Source organism: Oncorhynchus kisutch, unplaced genomic scaffold, assembly GCF_002021735.2.
Source record: "Oncorhynchus kisutch isolate 150728-3 unplaced genomic scaffold, Okis_V2 scaffold1260, whole genome shotgun sequence".
In the NCBI taxonomy this organism is placed as follows: Eukaryota; Metazoa; Chordata; class Actinopteri; order Salmoniformes; family Salmonidae; genus Oncorhynchus; species Oncorhynchus kisutch.
The window spans coordinates 844-20,660 of NW_022263205.1; the positions used below are offsets into that span (position 1 = coordinate 844).

Genomic DNA, 19,817 nt, shown 5'->3' on the forward strand with positions numbered 1-19,817 from the left:
TCTAAAAAATATTTGAAGGCTACATCATTCTGTCTGTTGTAGTGGATATTGCCACAGCTAGCACAAACAGGACGCAGTCTTCAGATTGCACTGGGGCAAAACAAGTAGCGTTTTGTGTGAGATGTAATCATTATAGTTATGCTGACATATAGCCAGCAGTCTGCCTTCTGTTCAGCCAATGCTTACAATGATGATGATGATGAAAGAATAACATTACCATCGCTATTGACTGCCTGTCTGTTTCTTGTATGTTTGATATACTGTGTAAACCACACAAAGATTGCCTAAATTGCTGCATATTATTCCCCTCCTGAAAAAATGAAATTGCTAGACAAAACTGTTTGTGTCATACTTATGTTTGCAATGGCCTACTGTTCCAACAGACAAAGACCTACGTTGTTCAAGCTGTTATGTGTACAAGCGGCAGTGGAGTCACCGAGCAGCAATTGAACGCAGGTAGGCTAGTGGATCCCGCATGCGCAGAATTCTCCGTAATTTTTTAGGCAACAGCAAATTGGGTTCCAGAAAATCCAGAACGGCAGTCACTCCATATTATTTATTGATGTTTATTACATTTTATTTTTTAAACTAACAGATCTGTTGTTGAACATATTAGCAGCATATCCAGAGACCAAAAAAGGTGAACAGAAAAACACAGTTATTTACAAGGTGAAATCACAATGAATTGAATCAATATTCTACAAAGAAAATAAATATCAACTCATTGACCAGAAAGCAAATTCTTAAGATTACAATGTCAGTCTATAGGTTGGCAATGTGAACGTGATCTAAAAACGAATGAAGCAATGGTTGCTTTCTAAACCATTTCATACTTGTTTACCTAGAATAAATGATAAGCACAATTGTACTTGTCAAACTTACAGGAGACTGACAGGCCAATGATCCCAGCCAGTAGGAGAACACACAGCAGCCCCAGACACACTGCAGCACTAGGAAGGGTCTCTTCCCTGAGCTATCAGAACCTGACCAGAGAAGGACTTTATATTAACTACAGTAATATGAACTGTCTGAATATAATATAAGGGATATACGTACGTGTGCGCGTGTGCGCCTGTGTGCATGTGCGCGTGTGTGCGTGTGCGTGTGTGTGCGTGTGCATGCGCGCCCCCCTTACCTGAGTAGCCAGGTTGTGGTGTGCTTCTTGGGGTCACTTCATTCCCAGTCTGGTAGTAAGTAGACATATCTGGAGTTTCACACATGGACTCTTCAAAGACATAGTTCCCCCGAAAACATCTTCCTTGGTATAAACAATGTCCCTGGACATCTCCACGGTTACCACTGTCTCTGTAAGCTATTGTGACGATGGACAGGGAACTATCATACCAGGAAGATCCATAAAGGGAAAATGGAAAACAAAGGCTAGCTGTTGACATATTAATATCGTACGTAACAAGCAAACTCAGGGCGTTTCCAGAACTCCTTTAACAAACAGATTCTTGTTGGATGGGACAGAGTCAGTGAAGACGTCAAGTGGACACATGGTCGTGGGAACAGATCAGACACGGAATTAAACATATTACACGTTTATTACAAGACTAGAAAATAGTTATTTACAAGTTGCCAGCGACTCATGTGGATAAGCATGAAAGGCTGCATACAAACTCCTAAATGCAGTAGCTTACTTAAAGGGATTGTTCACCCCAAATGACTAAAGTACACTCTGGTTTCCTTCCCCTGTAAGCAGTCTATGACAAGGTATGACAGTAATGCTTTGGTTTCCAGTCGCTAACCAGTTGCTAACGCTTTTGCATTTCTGACACAAATCTCATTCAAGTCATGGTCAAACATTAGCATTTGGAAACAGTGCCAGAGGTAATGAACCAAAACATGGATGGCTGTCATACCTTGTCCACAGACTGCTTACAGGGGAAGGAAACCAGTATGTTATTTTGCAATTTGAGTGAACTATCCCTTTAATGCACCTAGTTTCAGGTTTTAATTTAGGTTAGATACACAATGGATAGATTCTGTGAGAGATATCACACATCACTCAGTTAGTTTAGTTGAACACAGCAAACAGTGAACCAGGCCCACAGGCAATACAATATAACTGCAGAACGTTAAGCTCAATGGACAAATATTAGCTTCCCCTTCAAATGCACAGACAGATTATAATACATCTAAACAATCCAATCACCGCTTGTGCATTCTACTTTGTTGGCCTCCAAGCTGTCACACCAAGGAAGCAAACAACAATAGTCTTTACTTTACTTTTAGTTTATCAAAATGCTCATCTAACAATTCACTAAAAACTAAACTGTTCCAGTTGGCAGCTTGAGTCCAGCAGCAGCTTCTCCCTGATCCAGCTTGTGTCCAGAGCACACAATGTGCTCTACTTTTATAGGAAGGGGAACAGGTCTGCTTAATCACTTCGTTAACCTGAAAGTAAGCAGACAAATGGAATCTACCCAGGGGTATATTCAATGCAATAGCAACACAGGGTTATCTTCACCTTGTTACACTCCCCTTGTCCTTTCAGCTTCCTGCAGATTTGTTTACTCTGTACATCAACATGTTCAGGAGCTCCAGGACTACAAACATGGGTCATTATAATGTCCATACAATAGATTTTACACTTCACGCTTGCTCCAAGTGGATACTGAGGGTTGGGTAGGCTTAACCAGTGAGGACGCAATGGCAAAAGACACCACCGGGGCTCTCGTCTCTCTTAATGAATCCGATTGGTCTAGGATTCTTTGAGTGACAGCTGGTTGAACCACTGAAAAGGTCCTTGATTATCTTTTGGGACCCATGTCGGAGATCAACAGCCAAATAGGAGCATTTGATATTGTGTTCATACTGTAACTCGACAACAAGACTGACTGTCAAAGATAACAAAGTAACTTGATTGATGATACAGTAAACTCCTGATCCAGTGTGCTGAATGTAATGATGGTTCGGGACTGTTGAGAATCTTTGCACTAAATCGAAGCATGAAAATATCTGTAGCAGTTAAGAAGAATATACTTGAATGACCTCACTGACAGTCTTGTCAACTTGAACTGTTAGAGCCTTATTTCCTGCACAAACCTTCAAAATAGTCGACAGGTCTACCATCTCTTCTGTCTGGTACTACAGTGGGGGCCTAAAAATATTGACACCCTTGATGAGCAATAACGACAGTGTAAAATAAATAATTAAAATAGTGAGCTATATTGTATGCTCAAAAAAATTGCACAATTATATTATTTCATACTAATACAATTGCTCAGAGAAATATATTTTGTTTAACAAGTAATGTTTATTTGTCTCAAAAAGGTAAGGGTCAAATGATTGACTCCCCTAAAGATTCTACCCAATAAAGTAGTCCAAAGTATTTTTGACTACTTTATAGTATTTGATCCCATATTCTTAGCATGCAATGACAACATCAAGCTTGTGACTCTACACACTTGTTGGATGCATATGCAGTTCGTTTAGGTTGTGTTATAGATTATTTTGTGCCCAATAGAAATGAATGGTATATCATGTATTGTGTCATTTTGGAGTCACTTTTATTGCAAATAAGAATAAAACATGTTTCTAAACACTTCTACATTCATGTGGGTGCTACCATGGTTACGAATAATCCTTGTTGTTTACAAAGCGTGTGACAAATAAAATTAGATTTTGTGTATTTTTCTCTCTGTTCTAGAAACCACTATCACTTAGAATTTCACTAGTCCACTTCCTGGCTGATGTGTGTGTGTGTGTCTTGAGTGTAGTAATAATGTGTGAACTGTGTATCTGTCTCTATTGATCCAGTATCCCTACACATATGGTACTGGAACTGACCCTGTATATAGTACACTTACTTACTTTGTGTTCTTTCTTCTTTTTATATCTTGTGTGTTTTTGTTCTACCTTGTTATTTTTAGTATTACATTGTTATTGATTAATGCATTGCTGGGGTTAGAGCTTGAAGGAAAGGTATTTTAATGTACTTGTGCATGTGACATAAAAAATTTGAAACTACCAGTCATTTCCATCCTCTAACCGGGACGCTGGGACAGTTGTACCTATAATCTAAACCAGCACCTTTATCAGAGACCACCACATGGTGACACTCTTTTTCACAGTTTGTTTCACACACACTGACTACATTTTACAAGTTCGTATAGGCTAATAACCTGTTATTCTCATGTTTCGGTAGCCTAAAGGAAAACAGTGACATTTTGAAGAAAGACATGCTTAAGGAAAAAAGAGTAAGCATTTAGGAGTAATGATAAACCCAGACACTTCCACCGTGTTTTTCGGATAGACCTACATCAAACAAAACGCAGAACGATTTGATTGAAGCATTTTCTAATGTAAGGACAGACGGATGGACTTCATTTACAAGTCAAGGTAGACCTAAACGCATTTCCCAGGGATAGGCTACTGTTGACATTGTGACCTATTGTCTTTGCTGCTCATTTCAGATCGATCCGTGTTGGATAAAGCTACAGGACCCAACGTTTTTTAGGGTGATCTGGTGTTGGATGTGCGATGCTCCTCTTTCGTGTTTGATGATAACCCGTAATAAGACGACGCAATCTGACTCCATAAAGATGAATAGTAAAGTGCAACCGAGACTCTTAAGGAGCTACAGGAACAGACTATCAAGAAAGGTCAGAGAATTGTCTATCAAAGGCAAATGGGTTTAATATCATTGTAAAAATGAACGATTGAATTACAAGGCAATACTGCAGCAGAGTGACATTGAGTGATCCTGGGACGGCCTCTTCGTCTCAATAGTATGTCTCTTGGTACACCCAACCTGAAAGAAGAGACAATTCCCGAGAGAAGAAACAAATTAGTTCGATTTCATCTTGCCACACTGCAAATCTCCACGAGACAAATGTTAAAATACCGCACTCCCAATCTTACATGTCATTGTCATGTTCTTGTACAATAATTGACAGTGACGGCCAATTGTCGGCGTTAACTTAAAAACTTGTTGTTGTCTATAGACCCTGACTGAGCACTTACCTCCTGGGTTCCGTCGCATGATGTATTTTCTAACCTCATCATAGATGAAGATGAGCAGGGTGTAGGGAAAGGCACATACCCACCAGAAAGGCCTGAGGAAAAAGACAAGGAAATAGAAAAGAAACATTTTTGAGGTAAAAGTGAATGAAAGACAAGTGGAAAGAGGGAAGGAAAATAAAAAAGAGAATAAATTGAGCGTAAATCTGGGAGCTGTACTTTCTCTCTTGGTTGGGTAGTAAACCCCATTACACTGGAGCTGTACTTTCTCTCTTGGTTGGGTAGTAAACCCCATTACACTGGAGCTGTACTTTCTCTCTTGGTTGGGCAGTAAACCCCATTACACTGGAGCTGTACTTTCTCTCTTGGTTGGGCAGTAAACCCCATTACACTGGAGCTGTACTTTCTCTCTTGGTTGGGTAGTAAACCCCATTACACTGGAGCTGTACTTTCTCTCTTGGTTGGGCAGTAAACCCCATTACACTGGAGCTGTACTTTCTCTCTTGGTTGGGTAGTAAACCCCATTACACTGGAGCTGTACTTTCTCTCTTGGTTGGGCAGTAAACCCCATTACACTGGAGCTGTACTTTCTCTCTTGGTTGGGTAGTAAACCCCATTACACTGGAGCTGTACTTTCTCTCTTGGTTGGGTAGTAAACCCCATTACACTGGAGCTGTACATTCTCTCTTGGTTGGGCAGTAAACCCCATTACACTGGTGCTGTACTTTCTCTCTTGGTTGGGCAGTAAACCCCATTACACTGGAGCTGTACTTTCTCTCTTGGTTGGGCAGTAAACCCCATTACACTGGAGCTAGCTAGTGAGCCCTAACTGATCCTGTGAGACTGCAGTAGTTTCCGCCCTTTACAATATCCACCCATTTTCCACCTCGTCTTTTAAAACAGAGGGTGACCTTTGTTCCAAGTTGGTATACAGAAGAGCATAATATAATCTGAAGGGTCTATTGCTCACTTGAGTGGGTACATTCTGATGGCAACGTCCATTCCAGGGCAGTAGGACAGGAAGAGAGCCAGGGCGGATTCTGAACAAAGTCCGAAGATGAGAACACGGTTCCTGAGGTGGGAGAAAAAACAAATGAATTCTGATGGATTTAAAACCAACAGGGTGGATATTGATTTTTGAAGTGAGTCGCAGGGCTGTATGAACGTGTGTGTGTGTGTGTGTGTGTGTGTATGAACGTGTGTGTCTTAGGACCCAGACCACGGAGATCGATGTGTGTACTTACTTCATTAGTCCCTGCTGAAAGAAGGAGTTCTTCCTGGTCTTACAGACGATCAAAACGGCCCACTGTGCAATCACAACAGCGGCGAAGTACGCTGTGTGGCAGGTGAACTCAATTATCTTTCTGCTCTCATATGTCTGAAGGATAAGGGGAGAGAGAGAGAGGGGGGAGAGCGAGAGAGAGAGAGGGGGAGAGAGAGAGAGCGTGAGAGGGGGGGAGCAAGAGGGGGAGAGAGAGAGGGGGGAGAGAGAGAGAGAGAGGGGGAGAGAGAGGGGGGGGGGAGAGCGCGAGAGGGGGGGAGCAAGAGGGGGAGAGAGAGGGGAAGAGATGTGGGTAGATAGGGAAACAGAGGGGAGAAGGGGGAACGTGTTTATTACAATGTTACTAAATGTGTGGTGAGAATGTGAGCAAGCGACAGCAGTGGAATCCACAAGTGCACAAATGGAGGAATAGTAGCAAGCTGTCTACGAAGCCCAAAGCATGGAGAGGACGTTGGGGGTTGTGTGGTGCAGGTCCGAGGCTACAGACCTGTCTCTCTGGCAGTGACTGTTCGTCCACTGACTATCTGAAATGCAAGCTGTGCAACAACCCTGATCCATAATCCCAGCCATGACTTCCAAACTTTTTTTAATACTATATCACATTTATTGATATATTTAGTTTCCTTGAATTTCCTGATGGAATAAACTTACTGGAATGAACAAAATCAAAAAAATGGGAGAGACTGAAAAAGTTCAAATGGAGAACTCATCACACAAGAAGGTACTCAAAACAAAGCTAATGCTAATCCCTTCATATAAATGTAATAGAACAGGCTAGGAGCTATAAACCTGGCAATTTGACTGGTAAACTGATGCCAGCCCATCCATTATGCCATCATTGACTTGAATGGAGATGTCCTTTCTATTCATTCTATTTCTATGAATCCGTTAGTAAAATGACAGCAAAAAGGCAGAGCAGTGTTTGTGTACTCACCCACTGCTGGCCGTAGCTGTCCTCCAAGTCGTTGATATACTGGTTTTCCCAGTCCAAACGGATTCCTAGCAAGTCCATGGGATAGAACCCGTTCTCAGCCATGATTACAAAGTATGTGAAGAAGCCGGCTGCGGCCAGCATCACTCCTGTGAAGAGGAAAAAGGAGGAGAGCATTTGGTAACACTTTATTTGGATAGTCTGTAGAGCATCCACAAATGGACTATCTACAGACAAGCATCAGTACCATTTCAACTAACTATCTACTAACCCTAGTCCTAACCAAAACTTTACCTTACCCTAACCATGGCAAGCAGTTGCTAATCAACTGTTAGTCTGTTGATAGTATGATGTTTTGTTGATAATACAGATGGACTATCCTAATAAAGTTTGACCAAGTATTTTGTCAGTGAAGACACATTGATCAGATTGTAAATGTGCTATGAAACAGACTGGTCAACATACAACTCATAAAGGCAAAACAGAAGCCTTACCAAATTGACCATAGGCCACACTAATGAGTCTCTCGTTCACCAGTCGGTCTGTTTTGGGGTTCCGTGGCTGTCTCTTCATGATGTCGTTCTCAGCTTGTTCATAGGCCAGGGAGATAGCGGGGATCTTGAAGGTAACAATGGGAAAAGATCACCCGAATTAGAAACATATCGTTGGTCACTTCGATGTTTGTGAAAATATCTTCTGAACAACCTCTGAAATGATCACGGACATTGTTCGTGGTGATGCACCAGAACACATGATCAGATTGTTCACTAAGGAGTAATATCCACATCTGAAAGACCCACCATGTCAGTTCCCAGGTCGATGCAGAGGATGGTGACGGTCCCTAGGGCCAGTGGAATGTTGGCGAGGAGCAAGAAGAGGAAGGGGGTCATCTCTGGAATTTTACTGGACAGGGTGTAGGTGATGGACTTCTTCAAGTTGTCAAATATCAGACGGCCTGGGGGGAAATAGAGGATAGACGGGATAGTCAGGGTGATGACAGAAGGATGGAAGGACACAGCAGATTGATAATCATCGGCAGAGCTCCTCATACCCTCTTCAACACCAGTCACGATGGAGGCAAAGTTGTCATCCAGAAGGATCATGTCTGCAGCCTGCTTGGAGACGTCAGATCCAGCGATACCCATAGCAACACCGATGTCAGCCTTCCTCAGAGCAGGGGAATCGTTCACACCATCCCCTGTCACAGCCACAATGGCCCCCTGTGGATAAGTAAGAGAGGTGTTTAGTAGGATCGGACCCTTTTTTCAATTTTCTCCTAAAATGACATACCCAAATCTAACTGCCTGTAGCTCAGGACCGGAAGCAAGGATATGCATATTCTTGATACAATTTGAAAGGAAACACTTTGAAGTTTGTGGAAATGTGAAATGAATGCAGGAGAATATAACACATTAGATCTGGTAAAAGATAATACAAAGAAAAAAACATGTATTTTTTCTGTACCATCATCTTTGAAAGAGAAAGGCCATTATGTATTATTCTAGCCCAGTCGCAATTTAGATTTTGGCCACTAGATGGCATCATTGTATGTGCAAAGTTTTAGACTGATCAAATGAACCATTGTATTTTTGTTTAAAATGTTGTATAAGACTGCCCAAATTTGCCTAATAATAGTTTAATAATAACTTTCAAGTTCATAACTGTGCGCTATCCTCAAACAATAGCATGGTATTATTTCCTTGTAATAGCTACTGTAAATTGGACAGTGTAGTTAGATTAACAAAAATGTAAGCTTTCTGCCAATATCAGATATGTCTATGTCCTTGGAAATGTTCTTGTTACTTACAACCTCATGCTAATCGCGTTAGCCTACGGTAGCTCAACCATCCCATGGGGAACCCACCAATCCTGTAGAGGTTAAAGATCTTAGCAACGAAAGATACAATGATCCTGACTGACTCATAAGCATGGATTCATTAACTCAATAGTACCTGACGCTGGCAACCCTCCACAATAATCAGTTTCTGCTGAGGAGAAGTTCTAGCAAACACAATCTCAGTGTGATGCTTCAGGATGTCATCCAACTCTTCGGGGGTCATGTCCTTCAGCTCTCCACCGTGGACAACACAGGCCTTGGCATCTCTGCATGGCACAAAGACGGAAAGCTCAAATATAAGCTAAATATAACTGGCTTGTATTTTTCACAAAACGGCTAAATATAGGTTTCTGTCTCTCCTCTTTAAGTGTAGACAGTGTGATGACATACACTGAAATGTTCCCGAACAAACTGCAACATACCTTGGGTTGACCTCAGAAACGGGGATTTTCAGACGAGCAGCAATTTCCTCAACAGTCTCGTTGCCCTCAGAGATGATGCCCACACCCTTGGCAATGGCCTTCGCAGTGATGGGATGATCCCCAGTGACCATGATAACCTAAGTGTAGGACGGGAAGTTGAGTGTCCTGTTCACAGTGGCTGCTATGTGTGACGGCCGAAGAGTCTTGAGTTTACTATGATATTGCCATACCTTGATTCCAGCACATCTGCACTTGCTCACAGCGTCAGGCACAGCAGCACGGGGAGGGTCAATCATGGACATGAGGCCAACGAAGCACAGATTCTCAGTGGGAAAGTTCACATCTTCACAGTCAAAGTCAAAGCCTTCTGGAAACTGGTCATCAGGGAGCTGGAAATGGCAGAAACCTGGAAAGGACGCAGAGGCAGAAACAACCTAGAACAAATTCTGCATGTTCAAGACTGTATATTAGCTCCCAAACCTTTGAATGAATATGTTTCCATATTGGTGTGCCCTCTTACCCAGCACTCTCTCTCCCAGTCCTCCTAGCGCTTCGTAGGCTTTCTGAAATGATTCCTTTATCTCGTCATCCAGAGGATGTTCTTTGCCTTGGAGCAAGATGGTGGAGCAGCTGTCCAGGATCCTCTCAGGGGCTCCCTTCATCACCAGCAGATGATTGGACTCGCCGGCCGTGCTGTCCTCATGAATGGAGAGCTAGTGGAAGATGAGATGACACCATGAAGAGGGTTGACTTTATTTTAAATAACTCAGAAGGGAACCAGTGAGCCTGGTAAAGTAAAGTTATGGCTACTTATTGGATGTAGATACCCAGTAGTAGTTACAAGCTGACTGGATATAGATTCCCAGTAGCAGTTACAAGCTGACTGGATATAGATTCCCAGTAGCAGTTACAAGCTGACTGGATATAGATACCCAGTAGCAGTTACAAGCTGACTGGATATAGATTCCCAGTAGCAGTTACAAGCTGACTGGATGTAGATACCCAGTAGCAGTTACAAGCTGACTGGTTGTAGATACCCAGTAGCAGTTACAAGCTGACTGGATATAGATTCCCAGTAGCAGTTACAAGCTGACTGGATATAGATACCCAGTAGCAGTTACAAGCTGACTGGTTGTAGATACCCAGTAGCAGTTACAAGCTGACTGGATGTAGATACCCAGTAGCAGTTACAAGCTGACTGGATATAGATACCCAGTTGCAGTTACAAGCTGACTGGTTGTAGATACCCAGTAGCAGTTACACGCTGATTGAGAAAAGCCATCCATGATTTTAAGTCCATCACACCATATTTTAGATCTCAGTAGTAAATATGTAGTAAATATTTCAGTTTTTACTTCCATAGTTTTTTTTCCATGTGAAGCACATTGTGTTGCATTCCATGTCTGTAATTTGATGTGTAAATAAAGCTTGATTAGATTTGATTGACCACGTGGTTACCTGGTATTTGTTGGTGGAGTTGAAGGGGATCTCAACAACTTTGCTGTACTTTTCTCTCATGTCTTTGACAGACCCACAGCACAGCTCGATACACTTCAGCAGGGCAGTCTCTGAGGCATCACCGCTCACATCTCTCTTGAGGATAGGTACGTTGTTCTGTTCTGCCAGGAAGACGGCTCGGTTGCACAGGCCAGCGACTCTAGCCAGGGCAGCCCAGGTGGCAGAGCTTTTGTCAAAAGAGGTACCACTCTGGTTCTCTGTGGTGTCAGCGTCATGGATCTGGTTGTCGAACCACATGTGAGCCACAGTCATTCTGTTCTGGGTCAGGGTGCCAGTCTTGTCGGAGCAGATTGTGGAGGTGGACCCCAAGGTCTCCACAGCTTCCAGATTCTTCACCAGGCAGTTCTTCTTGGCCATACGCTTGGCAGTCAGAGTTAGACACACCTAAGATGGAAATCCATAGCACAGGGTTAAATAATAGAAAATTTGACAAAATATGTTTTGTTGTTGTAACAAAAAACATTTTGTCAAATGTTGTATACATTTTCTTCATTAAGTTTTTGTTAAACATGACTTTTCATCAGCACTCACAGTTACAGTAGCCAGGAGACCCTCTGGCACATTAGCGACGATGATTCCAATGAGGAAGATGATGGATGGCAGCCATCCATAGCCCAGAATGACGGAGAGGATTAAGAAAGTCACACCGAAGAAGACGGAAACACCGGTGATGATTTCAATGAAGTGATCAATTTCAATTCCGAGAGGCGTCTGCCCACTTTCCAGACTCATGGCCAACGCGGCGATACGACCCATGATAGTGTGGTCACCAGTGTTGATGACGATACCTCTGGCAGTTCCTGGAAGGGTCAAAAATTGAGTATATGGTTTAGATCAGGGTTCTCCAACTGGCGGCCCGTGCGCCGAATTTGGAACGCGGGTGGTTTTATTTTGCCTTCCCATGATTTCTGAGAATTTTTTTAAATATATATACATATAACAAAATTGTTAAAATAATATATAAAAAAACATTATAATATATATATATATATATATAAATATAATAAATATATATATTATAAAAAATAAAAAAATAAAAAAAAAAAATATATATATATTTTTTTTTTTGGGGGGGGGGGATTCAGGAAATCAGCTCCAGGTGATTTTAATTTGGGAAATATGTTCACAAGTATTCCCACACATAATAGAGAGACACGTGATCATATACAAATGTAAGCAAGGTTTGAAATGATGACGTTTTAGGCAAAAATGATATCTGTTTGGGCTTCTTGCAGCCAATTATGTTCTGGCTCCCTGACCATCTGCCCAATAACAAAAATGGATGATTTGATGATTCCTAGTTTAGAATCACAAAGAGACAATTTAACACTTTTCAAATGTCTCCCTTTCCTACCCACATCTCAGTAGTATTCAGACTTACTTTATGGAGGCGCTAAACAAGGTGTAGAGAATGTGTTGAGAGAATGTGTTGAGAATATAGAACGACAGAGACAACTATGTGTTTTCAAGGCTGTTTCAGAACCCATGTGTACATTTTAAAACACAGATTTTACATGAATCCTACTTCGTGGAAAAAATTAAGCTTTTATGCACAAATAAAGGTGTTTTGATTCATTTTGAAAGTTGCCACATTCAGTTAATCAATGGTAACGTTGAAAATAGTCTAACCTATAATAGTTTTATAATTATAATATGGAGAATAGTATAACATAGTATGATATAATAAACATACTCTAATTGCCCGCACTGATCATGGAACTGTGCAAAGTGTTCCGCTGTGCGTCAAGATCCATGTATCGGTTACAGCTCCAGAATGATTTCACAGGCCTATAAGCCCCCGATTTATTTTTACTACAATTTGTATTGGGCCTTCATGAAATAGTATACACTATTACTTGACCCTCAGCCACAGACACAAAGACGTGACAGCGTTTTCAGATGAATGCGAGAAAGGCAGGCTAAATCAAACGATGTGATGGTGTGATGGAATGATACGAATGTAGAGAAGGGAACGAACACTAAATATACGTGGTTATTATGTACAGTCACCACCCGATAGTGGCTAATAAAAAAACAAGAAACGTTGGAGCATATGTTTAAAACATCCTAAAGGGCACAAAGGTTACATTTGGCGCAACTCTTTACCTTGTCATCCCATTTGGCGCGTGTCTCCAAATTTAATTCCTGCAAGTTATAAGGCCATACAATAAAAACAATCTGCATAACGGCACATATTTCATACTTCACTGTGGGGATTACTCATTTACCTAGCTCTTATCAATTAGCTCTTGTCAATTTATAAATGACAGTGCATGGAGAATGCTGCTACTTATATCGGGGAAAAATAAAGTAGATGCTTTTCCACTTATAACCGGCATGTTTGCTCGACCTTATTAATGGTGATGGAATTATTTGGGTCAGACACACCTCCGACACACCTCAATTTCTGGCGTTTCCCACATGCTTAAATTCAATGGCAGAATACAAACAGAATAGAAACAAATAAACAGTGTATAAAAAATGAATAAAGTTCAATACACGCGCTTTTAACTCCGGTCTGAATCCCCTCTTAAAATAATGAATATAATACAAGTAATTTGAACTATTCAATAATTGCAGATAGTTACAGAAGGTACTTACCCTCAACACAGTTGGTAGAGAAGAAGGCAATGTTCCTGGTTTCCAGGGGGTTGTCATTGCTAAAATCGGGACTACGAGTTTGGGGCTCAGATTCACCAGTGAGAGAGGAGTTGTCCACCTGAGTGGGGAAAGATAATTGTGTCAATACAACAATGAATGAATTACATTTACGCGTCTGACACATTACTTAATGTTTTTTTTTTAAGTATCCACCTTGCAGCCGCTGGCAGAGACGATACGCAAATCAGCTGGTATCCTATCTCCTCCTTTCACCTCCACTATATCGCCAACCACCACTTCTTCAGTGTTGATGTTCTTCTTCTCACCGTCACGGACTACCAGGGCTTGCTACAAGGAAGATGACACGATTAACATCCGCACACCTAACTATATGATAGAGTTCTTCTCAGAGGAGTTTGAAAAGGCAGAAGTCTAACCTGCGGGACCAGGTTTTTGAAGGAGTCCATGATCTTTGAGCTCTTGGCTTCTTGGTAGTAGGAGAAACAGCCGGTGATAATGACGACAACAGCGAGCACAAGGCCCAGGTACAACTGTTAAGAAGAGGCAGAATGATTATGAGAATATTGCGTTATCATTAGTAGGAAAAGCCTTTCAGGCACTGGAGGCTTCATCTCAGATTATCTCTGAATTCTATGATTGTATGATTCTCACATTAGCATTGGTCGGCTCTTCCTCTGAGGTAACCTGGATAATGTGGGCTATGAAGCAGAGCACAGCTCCGATCCACAGCAGCATGCAGAACCCGCCAAAGAGCTGCTTGCAGAACTTCACCCACTCAGGGGTAGTGCGGGGAGGAGTCAGGGTGTTTGGGCCATCGCGAAGAAGGATCTCCTTAGCCCGAACCGAGGATAGACCCTAGGTGGGGGAAGAAGGAGAGAGGGAAAATGTAAAGCGAAGGGAAAAGGAGGAGGGAGGGAAAGAGGAAAGAGAAGGGAAAGGAGGAGGGAGGGAAGGAGGAAAGAGAAGGGAAAGGAGGAGGGAGGGAAGGAGGAAAGAGAAGGGAAAGGAGGAGGGAGGGAAAGAGGAAAGAAAAGGGAAAGGAGGAGGGAGGGAAGGAGGAAAGAGAAGGGAAAGGAGGAGGGAGGGAAAGAGGAAAGAGAAGGGAAAGGAGGAGGGAGGGAAAGAGGAAAGAGAAGGGAAAGGAGGAGGGAGGGAAGGAGGAAAGAGAAGGGAAAGGAGGAGGGAGAGAAGGAGGAAAGAGAAGAGAAAGGAGGAGGGAGGGAAAGAGGAAAGAGAAGGGAAAGGAGGAGGGAGGGAAGGAGGAAAGAGAAGGGAAAGGAGGAGGGAGGGAAGGAGGAAAGAGAAGGGAAAGGAGGAGGGAGGGAAGGAAGGAGGAAAGAGAAGGGAAAGGAGGAGGGAGGGAAGGAAGGAGGAAAGAGAAGGGAAAGGAGGAGGGAGGGAAGGAGGAAAGAGAAGGGAAAGGAGGAGGGAGGGAAGGAGGAAAGAGAAGGCACAAAGTAAGCAAAGTGATGTCACACAATCTGAAAATATATGTTTTACTCCAAAATGTGTAAACTTTAGGAAGATATAGATATGTTTCATATGTTACGATTCGGTGTTAGATAGTGATGCCATCTTGACTTAGAAGGCAGAGGAAGTTCTACCAACGCAAATTACAGTCAGCTTTCATCCGTAGGAGCTACTGATCCAACTGGTTGTCAATGTTACAAATGGAGGCACACATGAACACACATAGATATTCACTCACCCTGGCTAAGTCTGTGCCGTATTTCCTGTTAAGCTCATCCAAGGTCAACTTGTGGTCATCCTAAATCAGAGAGAGAGAGAGAGAGAGAGAGAGAGAGCATGTTGTTCTTTAATCTTTCCACATTGGTAGAAGTAAACAGAACATTTAGTGATGAAACACATTTCTCCAATAGTTTGAACTGATTCTATGTATGACAAGGTCATGCAGCATAGATTTGACTCTAAACCATAGAAGAGTCATTCGTTTCTGTATGATGGATGGAATCGCTCTGATTCGTGACTGAATCCATTACTGAATGTTACCTTCTGCCCTGAATAAGTACTGCACAGTGCACGTATCCGTTTTCCTATTTCGCTACATGTAAGAAAGAAGTTTCCAATGAAAGGCTACTGTTTCTCTCAAGTTTAAACACAGGCTATTGGGGTTTTAGAACTGCCCCCAAGACTCACTGCAGAGTGATAGTAAGTAAATGAAAATGCAAATGAGTGCCCAAATGCAAATCTATAAACCAAAGAGCTTTATACAGGCTTGATAGGTCGTGTGCTGCACCTTTTCTGGCCCACAGAGATGAATAGGCTTACACTGTAAAGGGGTTGCTGTGAATTCTACAGTAACTCACAGGCAGCTAGTGGTAAGTTACTGTATTTAATATTGCCTACTGTAATATGAATAAAGTATCAAAGCAAGAACTGTGTAATGACAGTAAAATATCATAGAGTTGACTCTATTATACGGTTACAAATAAAACCTATTTTATTGTCACACACTGGACAGGTTCAGTGAAATGTGTTGTTTTACAGTTATATATACAGTTAAAGTTGGAAATGTGTGAAAAACAGTGAATACTACTGACTGTAATTGGAATGAATGAAATTAATTGAGGGGAGAAGGGGTTTGTATTTCACAGTGTTTTACACGACATGGGATTGGTACAAGCAGGTTAGCTGTTAGGTAGTGCTTACACATTACAACATATCAATTCATATTTTGTGTTTCATATCATTAGCACTTCTAGAGGCCTTAACAAAGGCTTCCAAACGGTCAGCGACTACAGGGCAAAATGACATGGCAAAATGCTCAACCAAAGGTTTAAGACTTACTGCCACTTCAGTATGTTCCCTATACATTTGAAATGGTTGGGGCGCTACTACCACACACCAGTTAAATTGGTGCAGCTTTCTCTATAACAGGTGCAACTAATACAGCCTCTTACAAGGCCAGCCTCAAAATATGGTAATGAGCCAGAGACAACAATACCACTAGCTCCCACTAGTGGTCAAAACGTTTTAGGAGCTCCAACATTTTCTTTATGGTACTGAATTCTGTGGGATAGAATTACAGTTCCATTTGCATTACAGCAATTCTTTCCCCGCCCAAATTACCGTATAACATTACTGCATTACTATATTATTTACTATCGTTTTTTGTTTTCATTATCTTTGACACACTGAAAGAAAGCATTTTCCATAACTTGTAGGTAGTAGGATTGAAGTCTGAACGGATAATTTCTCACTTATGGGTGGCTCACAATGCAATATTGGGGAATGGAATTGGCAGAGTATATGCATATTAAATACTGTTGTAGTTAATAAAGTAAAATAAGTGTAGTGTTTTTGTGGACTGTTGTGTTTTTGTGAACATTACTGTAGTATTTTCTACAGTGTTAAAAAACAACAATAATACTGTCATATTTTCTATAGCATTCTACAGTATACTACAACATTCTACAGTATACTACAACATTCTACAGTATACTACAACATTCTACAGTATACTACACCATTCTACAGTATACTACAACATTCTACAACATTCTACAGTATACTACACCATTCTACAGTATACTACACCATTCTACAGTATACTACAACATTCTACAGTATACTACAACATTCTACAATAAGTACTACACATGATCGAGGGATACTACAGTGTACAGTATAGTATTCTACAGTTTCATGTAGAATTCTATAGTTAGAACTGTAGTATTCTACAGTCAACTGTTGTCTTTTTTCATGTGGGAAAAAACGTTTTTTTCGTTACAGTGTACTATGCACCTTTGTCTTTTCTTATAGAAAACACAAACATTTTGAAGCTATGTCATTGTATATATTAAAAAAAAAATTGCATATGGATTCATGTGCGCTGTCCGTGTCATCTAAATTAGATGAATAAATGAATAAATAATCAGTTTTCCTTACCAGGTCAACTTCCTTTTTCAGGTCATCCTTATCCATCTTCTCCTTCGCTTTCTTCACCTGCTTTTCACTCTTCTTCTTTCCATCGTCCTCAGAGGTCGCCGCCAGTTTATAATCATCTTTCCCCTTCTGTATGTCAAAACACACGTTAATGATGAGAATCTGTAAACTATCAATGTGCCTCTTTGCTAATCGGGTCTAGAAATTCCATTTAGAAATGTATAAAATCCCCTTAAGAAGCAGCAAACAAACATGACATTTAGAGAAATCTTTTTTGCAAGTATGAACTGTAAAATAACATTTTTAGTTAAGATGAAAGAACACAAAATAAGTATTAAAATCCTGATAATCCAAAGTGCAATGCAGACTTACTACAAGCCCCATCCTTGCACCGCTGTCTCAATCCCAGTGGTTTTGTGAAGATCATTTATTTCCTCCTTATCCTGAGAAACTCCACCTGTTGCACATCTACACCTGCCTCTCTCCCTCTTCCTCCACGTCTCGATGGAAACCAAGAGCTCCCTGGGTAGCTAACTGAGGATTGAATATTTATATGGTTTACCTGGCCAAGGGGAGGTGCACAGGAGGAATGAATCAGATGTGTGGAGAAGGGACCGAGGATGGGAGGGGTTGTGGAGAAGGAGTTGGATCTGTGCCAATCTTCACCTGTACAGCTAGGTCATTTTGACCATGAGCCCCCATAAAGAAAGCATCCCTGTCGGAAGTTGATGGTACTCACAATAAACAAATGGGTTCAAAATAACACAACCAGTGACCCAACCATTTGCCACTATAGTACCTACAATACCATGTGTATGTAGGTAGTTGGAAGTTGAAAGTACTCACAATAAACAAATGGGTTAAAAATAACCCAACCAGTAATTCAACTATGGGTCACTTTAGCACCTACCACATGTAGATATTTGAGTAGCAATCTGAAAAATCTTTAAAATGTTCTTAAATGTGATGTTTTGTTGCCTCTGGGGCAAAAAAAGCTGAATACAGAGTGATGTCATGAAAAGCTGAATGCAGAGTGATGTCATGAGAAGCTGAATACAGAGTGATGTCATGAAAAGCTGAATGCAGAGTGATGTCATGAGAAGCTGAATACAGAGTGATGTCATGAAAAGCTGAATACAGAGTGATGTCATGAAAAGCTGAATACAGAGTGATGTCATAAAAAGCTGAATGCAGAGTGATGTCATGAGAAGCTGAATACAGAGTGATGTCATGAAAAGCTGAATGCAGAGTGATGTCATGAGAAGCTGAATACAGAGTGATGTCATGAAAAGCTGAATACAGAGTGATGTCATGAAAAGCTGAATACAGAGTGATGTCATGAAAAGCTGAATGCAGAGTGATGTCATGAAAAGCTGAATACAGAGTGATGTCATGAAAAGCTGAATACAGAGTGATGTCATGAGAAGCTGAATACAGAGTGATGTCATGAAAAGCTGAATACAGAGTGATGTCATGAGAAGCTGAATACAGAGTGATGTCATGAGAAGCTGAATACAGAGTGATGTCATGAAAATCTGAATACAGAGTGATGTCATGAAAAGCTGAATACAGAGTGATGTCATGAGAAGCTGAATACAGAGTGATGTCATGAAAAGCTGAATACAGAGTGATGTCATGAGAAGCTGAATACAGAGTGATGTCATGAAAAGCTGAATACAGAGTGATGTCATGAAAAGCTGAATACAGAGTGATGTCATGAGAAGCTGAATACAGAGTGATGTCATGAAAAGCTGAATACAGAGTGATGTCATGAAAAGCTGAATACAGAGTGATGTCATGAAAAGCTGAATACAGAGTGATGTCATGAAAAGCTGAATACAGAGTGATGTCATGAAAAGCTGAATACAGAGTGATGTCATGAAAAGCTGAATACAGAGTGATGTCATGAGAAGCTGAATACAGAGTGATGTCATGAAAAGCTGAATGCAGAGTGATGTCATGAGAAGCTGACGAATGGGAAAACTGCAGTTTCTACTTCCGTTTTCATATGTACCTATTGATTCTTGAAGTGCGTACCCTTGAAACACGCAAGAAGAGAGGTTGTGTTTTGGTAGACAGAGTGGAAGGCCGTGGGTGGCTGTTTAGTAAACCTCTTGTCTGTTTGTGGTTGTGGGATCATGTCTATGTTCCCTTAGTGAGGGGATCCACTGTTGCATGAATGAATAAATAAGGACCAATAACAGATCAGATCCATGTTTATTGGAACACATTGTTTTTGTCCTTTTCATAGAACCGGGAATATAGACAGAAGGTCATATGGATTTTTATTTAATCAGGATCCCCATTAGCCGACGCCAAAGGCCACACCTT

General features: G+C 41.2%; 1 protein-coding gene across 2 annotated transcripts; it reads right to left on the bottom strand.

Annotated features, from left to right (window-relative positions):
• Positions 1 to 4,619: 4,619 nt before the first annotated feature.
• LOC109884073 (sodium/potassium-transporting ATPase subunit alpha-1) lies at positions 4,620 to 18,159 on the bottom strand. 2 transcript variants are annotated; one of them, XM_031818113.1, is made up of 21 exons: positions 17,859 to 18,159; positions 17,490 to 17,615; positions 15,289 to 15,348; positions 14,232 to 14,435; positions 13,997 to 14,110; positions 13,773 to 13,907; positions 13,560 to 13,677; positions 11,490 to 11,758; positions 10,899 to 11,342; positions 9,961 to 10,153; positions 9,671 to 9,846; positions 9,441 to 9,577; positions 9,134 to 9,284; positions 8,233 to 8,401; positions 7,982 to 8,136; positions 7,676 to 7,799; positions 7,185 to 7,330; positions 6,213 to 6,346; positions 5,939 to 6,040; positions 4,972 to 5,063; positions 4,620 to 4,759 (listed from the first exon to the last, which is right to left on the bottom strand). In XM_031818113.1, the coding sequence occupies exons 1-21, from the start codon at positions 17,868 to 17,870 to the stop codon at positions 4,731 to 4,733; spliced, it is 3,090 nt and encodes a 1,029-aa protein (XP_031673973.1). In that variant the 5' UTR covers positions 17,871 to 18,159; the 3' UTR covers positions 4,620 to 4,730. The 2 variants fall into 2 exon arrangements, with proteins under 2 accessions (XP_031673973.1, XP_031673972.1); XM_031818112.1 differs by having other exon boundaries at positions 4,625 to 4,759; positions 7,982 to 8,401; positions 17,859 to 18,005.
• Positions 18,160 to 19,817: the final 1,658 nt, after the last annotated feature.

What these genes read in the sequence shown, in the direction of transcription:
- LOC109884073 (XM_031818112.1), bottom strand. An exon ending in TCAAAAACCTGGTCCCGCAG is followed by an intron (nt 13,908 to 13,996) that starts GTTAGACTTCTG and finishes TCTTCCTTGTAG; the next exon opens with CAAGCCCTGGTAGTCCGTGA. An exon ending in CATGCGACGGAACCCAGGAG is followed by an intron (nt 4,760 to 4,971) that starts GTAAGTGCTCAG and finishes CTCTTCTTTCAG; the next exon opens with GTTGGGTGTACCAAGAGACA.